Source organism: Otolemur garnettii, unplaced genomic scaffold, assembly GCF_000181295.1.
Source record: "Otolemur garnettii isolate 467f Iridium unplaced genomic scaffold, OtoGar3 scaffold00029, whole genome shotgun sequence".
Lineage (NCBI taxonomy): Eukaryota > Metazoa > Chordata > Mammalia > Primates > Galagidae > Otolemur > Otolemur garnettii.
Window position 1 is genome coordinate 14570432 of NW_003852424.1, and position 5002 is coordinate 14575433.

Here is a 5002-nt window from a genome sequence, read left to right on the forward strand (position 1 = left end):
AAAAAAAAAAAAAGTAAAGTCTATTGGCAGCTCCCATAGCTCAGTGGGAAGGGCACCGGCCACATACACTAGGATGGCAGGTTCAAACCCGGGCTAGGCCAGCTAAAACAACAATGACGACTCCAACAACAACAAAAATAGCCAGGCTTTGTGGCAGGCGCCTATAGTCCAGCTATTTGAGAGGCTGAGGTAAGAGAATCGCTTAAGCCCAAGAGTTGGAGGTTGCTATGAGCTTTGACACCATGGCACTCTAGCGAGGGTGCCTTAGTGAGATCTGTCTCAAAAGAAAAATAAAGAAAAAACAAAAATAAAGTCTATTAATTAAAAATGAAGCTAGACAAAATACAAAACCAAAAGAGAAAATGAAGAGGGAAGGCAAAGGTAAAGCAGTGCTGGACCAAGGGAGGATGGTGGGGTGCGGTAGGTCACCTGTAAGGACGGGCTGTGAGCGACCCGCTTGGGGGTGACAGTGGTGGTGGTCTTAGATGCCATCCCAGATAGTGTGCGTGTCTTCAGCGGCTGGCTGCTGGGCTCCGGGCCATGGGAAGGCTGGCTGCTGCTGGCCGTGAGAGTCCTCTTGGCACCTGTGGGGGCTGGCGGGGCACAGGGGACATGAGTACAGGAAGAGAGAATGCCCATCACTGAGCTACGGAGCACCAGGTAGCTGCGGTCATTCAGGGTCAGCAGCACGTGCATCTCTGAGCGCAGGGGCACGGGCCGGGATGCGGGGCTCGGGCTGTGGAATGACATTAGGCTCTATCTGCTTTCGGGCAAGTCCATCCAGATGGGGGGAACAAAATCAGGCTGCAGAGGCTGGCTCGGGCAACGTTGCCACCGGGGCAGTCCGGTGAGTGGCGCGAGGTGTGGCAGGCCTCTGCCACATGTTCCAGCCCCAGCTCTGAGGCATTGACATCCGAGAGGGGAAGGCCCTGGCTCCTGGACAAAGGACCAGAGGGTATGAGACGTCCCTGGACTGCTCATTGTGACCAGCCAGCCTGCCCAGCTGCCTGTGTTCTGGGGCTCCCTTTGATGAGGTCACAAACCAAATGATCTCCCTCCTGGAGGGAGGAGGATAATTTCTAAGAGCTGGCCAGGCAGGGCAGTTGCACTCTAGTACTTGTATCTGTGTGAAGTTTAGGGAGCTCCCACGGGTCCTCCAGGAAGGAAGCAAGCTGTCCACCACACTAGACATGAGCCTCTCACAGTGTGGAAGATTTACTCTCAATCATGGAAGGAGAGCCTCAGGTTCCTTGAGAGGATCTGGCAAGCTAGAAGTGCTGGAGGAGGGTCCTCCCATCCCAGGTCAGTGCACCCGTGCAGCACCAGCAGTGTGCAGCAATGTCAGACCCCCCTGCACCCAGGACATGACAACTCTACTATCTCTCACCAGCTATAAATCAGATAACTTCAAGTGCAGACAACATGGACTAGGGAAAAGGGTGGGGTCTCTTGAGATGGACTCAATTCAGTTGCTTCCTTTTCCCTGCTGCTAAACCCCTACTGAAGACCCCACCACCATGTCTCTGCTGTCAAGTGGCTCTGGGCAGAGAAGAGCTAGAATCACTGGGAGGGTTCTTGTTCCCTGAAACAGGGTGTCACTCTGGTACCCAGGCTTTAGTGCAATGGCAACATCACAGCTCACTATAGCCTTCAACTCCTGGGCTCACGTGATCCTCCCACCTTAGCCTCCTCAACTGCTGGGGTTGCAGATGGATCACCATGCCTAGCCTGGAAGGCTTTGAGACAGGAGGGTTTGGGGACCAGTGCCAGGGAACAGGGACAAAAGGAGGCTACTGGAGGGGGCTTTGAACCCCAGATACTACTGGGTGGTGTCTGACTCATCAGCAAGGGCTGGGCCTCCCCAGGGGCAGGTTAAAGATACAGGGCACCCTCCCTAGCCCACAACAGCAGTAACAAATTCTCTGGGTATTTCTCACCTGCAATCTGCCTCAATGTGAAAATTCACAGAACACAGGACAATCACCCCACTAAATGTCCTGCTCATCCCAACTGTTGGAGAGACTGGACTTCCATATGAATAAACAGTCAGTGCCCCTCAAAATGCAGGAAATGCAGCCTCGTCCCAGAGCAGATAAGCTGGCTTGATTCAACCACAAGCCACATCCACTCACACCCTCCTAGGCCAGAAGCCACCCTTGGGCTAGGGCCTGGCACCCACCCTGCCCTGCCCTGCCCTGCCCACCTTGAGCTGACAATGATGCTCTGACCCTTCGAGCCCTGGCTCAGGCCAGCTGCTTGTGGTCAGAGCAGCCCATCTAGCAACCCAGAGCCCTGGGACAAAGGAAGCTAAGGAAAGTTACCCCAGCAGCCAGGACTTGCCTGTGGCCAATCGGGGGTTGGGGATGTGGGCAATCCTCTTTTTCTCGCCAGGCGCTGAGATGTGGACAGAAGACGGCTTTTCCAGCAGCCTAGGGGCAGCCTTTAGCCAGCTGGCTGACTCCCTCTGTGCTTGCTGGGCCCGCAGATAACACACCTCCTGGGCAGTTGGGGGCCGGGCTGGAGGCAATGCTGGACCCCTCCTCGGAGGCTCCACCTGGATAATGATAAATTCCATGGCATGGCTGTACATTTGTGGTACCCAGAGCAGGCAGCACTGGGTAGGCTGCCCGAGGACTGGGGAGGCTGCCTTGCTGGCCACCTCCCAATCTCCACTATACTGTGGTGGGAACCAGCACAGTGCCATGGCCCTCAAAGTACCAGTCTGGCCTTGCTTTGCTGATTCTTAGCCTCTCTGCCTGAGGCTGGCATACTCAGCCTTGATATAGACAGGCACAGGGGGAGCAGGAATGTTGACTTCTGTCTAGATTAAGTTGGTACTTCAATCCAATCTCACTTAATCTGATCTGCCAAATCTAGCCTTCAAATCCTTGGGGTCTAGTGATGGGAATGGCTGGGGCTCCTGGTTGTTACACTCAGAGTTGGGTTCTCTGTTTTTCCTGTGCTAACTCACTGTCACTGCACAGCAGCCCTACAACCACTGTTGTCTCTGGACTGGGAAGGTGAGAGAATTAAGGCTCAGAGAGGTTGTGCAGCTTGCCCAGGGCCACATAGCACACCCCAGAGCAGAACCTGCAACTGGCAACCTGCTGCATGGAAGGCAGGGTGGCTCCAGGCTGCCTATCCCTCTGTGCCCTCCCCAGCACCATGGACAATTTTTTTTTTTTTGCACTGTGGACAATTTGACAATGGAAAATGGGCCAGACCCACTTCTCTCCCAGGACACAGCAGTGCTGACTATGAAGACTCTTCAAAAAGTTCATAGAGGCTTGGTGCCTGTAGCTCAACAGCTAGGGGGCCAGCCACATACACCAGAGCTGGCAGGTTCAAATCCTGCCTGGGCCTGCCAAACAACAATGACTACTACAACCAAAAAATAGCCAGGCATTGTGGTGGGCACCTATAGTCCCAGCTACTTGGGAGGCTGAAGCAAAAGAATTGCTTAAGCCCAAGAGTTTGAGGTTGCTGTGAGCTGTGATGCCACAGCACTCTACCCAGGGCAACATAGTGATACTCTTGTCTCAAAAAAAAAAAAGATGAGCCCAAGACCATGCTGAAGATGAAGCCCACAGTGACAGACCATCTGCATCAATTTTTGAAAAAAATTAATCTTGTTCCTAGCTTAATTGAAGAGGACTTAATTAACTAACAACGGAAATAACACTCAACGCAATTTTAAACATATGGTACCAAGGTTTCTTTAAAGAAGTATTATCAAGGCTCAGTGCCCATAGCACAGTGGTTACGGCGCCAGCCACATACACCAAGCGTGGTGAGTTCAAACCCGGCTCAGGCCACCAAAACAACTCCAACAAAAAATAGCTGGGTGCTGTGGTGAGTACCTGTAGTCCCAGCTACTTGGGAGGCTGAGGCAAGAGAATTGCTTAAGCCCAAGAGTTTGAGGTTGCTGTAAGCTGTGATGCCACAGCACTCTACTGAGGGCGACACAGTGAGACTCTGTCTCAAAAAAAAAAAAAAAAGTATTAACAGGAGACAGAACCTGGCACAAACAAAATAGCAGTTCCTTAGAGGCAGACGTGATCTAGTCAGAGAAAGAGTAGACCAGTCAAAAGCTGAAGTCATTGCATTTGGGGACGTTCAAGGCATTTTGCTTGCTGGCTTTCTGAAGGGCCAACAACATAGCACCATCTGCTTGTTGGGAGAGTGTGCTGAGAAAGTTGGCCAAGGCTTTCAGAAAAGTACCTGGAAAAGCTTCACCAGAGGCTCTTGCTCCTGCCCACTCCTCTCATCACCCAAGAGTGGCAAATCACCAGGAAACCACCTCGGACTTGATTTGGCTCCTTCTGTGTTTGTGAATTAACCTTTAAAAAATCTTTAAAGGGCACTCATTTTTCTTCAGTTAATAATATAACAAAGACTGCACTAATTTGGTTGAATTCCCAGGAACCTCAATTCTTTAGGGATTAAAACTAAATGGCTGGTGTCATCCCATATAAGTGTCTCAAACATGATGAAGATTATGCTAAGAAATTAAGTTTTACAATGGCTCACACTTGTAATCCTAGCATTCTGGAAGGCTGAGGTGGGAGGATCCCTTGAGCTCAGGAGTTTGAGACCAACCAGCCTGAGAAAGAATGAGACCCTGTCACCACTAAAAATAGAAAAACTATTCAGGCTTTACTAAAAATAGAAAAACTACCAATGCATTGTGGAGCATGCCTGTAATCCCAGCTACTTGGGAGTGTGAGGTTGCTGTAAGCTACAATGACGCCAGGGCACTCTCCCAGGACAATAGAGAGACTTGTCTCAAAGAAAAAAAAAGTTTTTAGGACAGGTGTGGTGGCTCACACCTGTAATCCTAGCACTCTGGGAGGCCAAAGTGGGTGGACTGCTTGAGCTCAGGAGTTCAAGACCAGCCTGAGCAAAGGAGAGACCCAGTGTCTACTAAAAATGGAAAAACTGGCTCGGCGCCTGTGGCTCAAGCAGCTAAGGCGCCAGCCACATACACCTAAGGTGGCGGGTT

At 51.3% G+C, this 5002-nt stretch overlaps 1 protein-coding gene across 1 annotated transcript in view; it reads right to left on the reverse strand.

The window, feature by feature from the left end:
- The window catches only part of REXO1 (RNA exonuclease 1 homolog), a 34760-nt gene that overhangs the window by 5424 nt on the left and 24334 nt on the right, over nucleotides 1–5002 (reverse strand). The window contains exons 4-5 of the mRNA XM_012804571.2: nucleotides 2341–2554; nucleotides 430–593 (exon numbers count right to left, since the gene is read on the reverse strand). Coding sequence (XP_012660025.1) covers nucleotides 430–593; nucleotides 2341–2554 — 378 coding nt within the window. The remainder of the gene's footprint in view (nucleotides 1–429; nucleotides 594–2340; nucleotides 2555–5002) is intronic.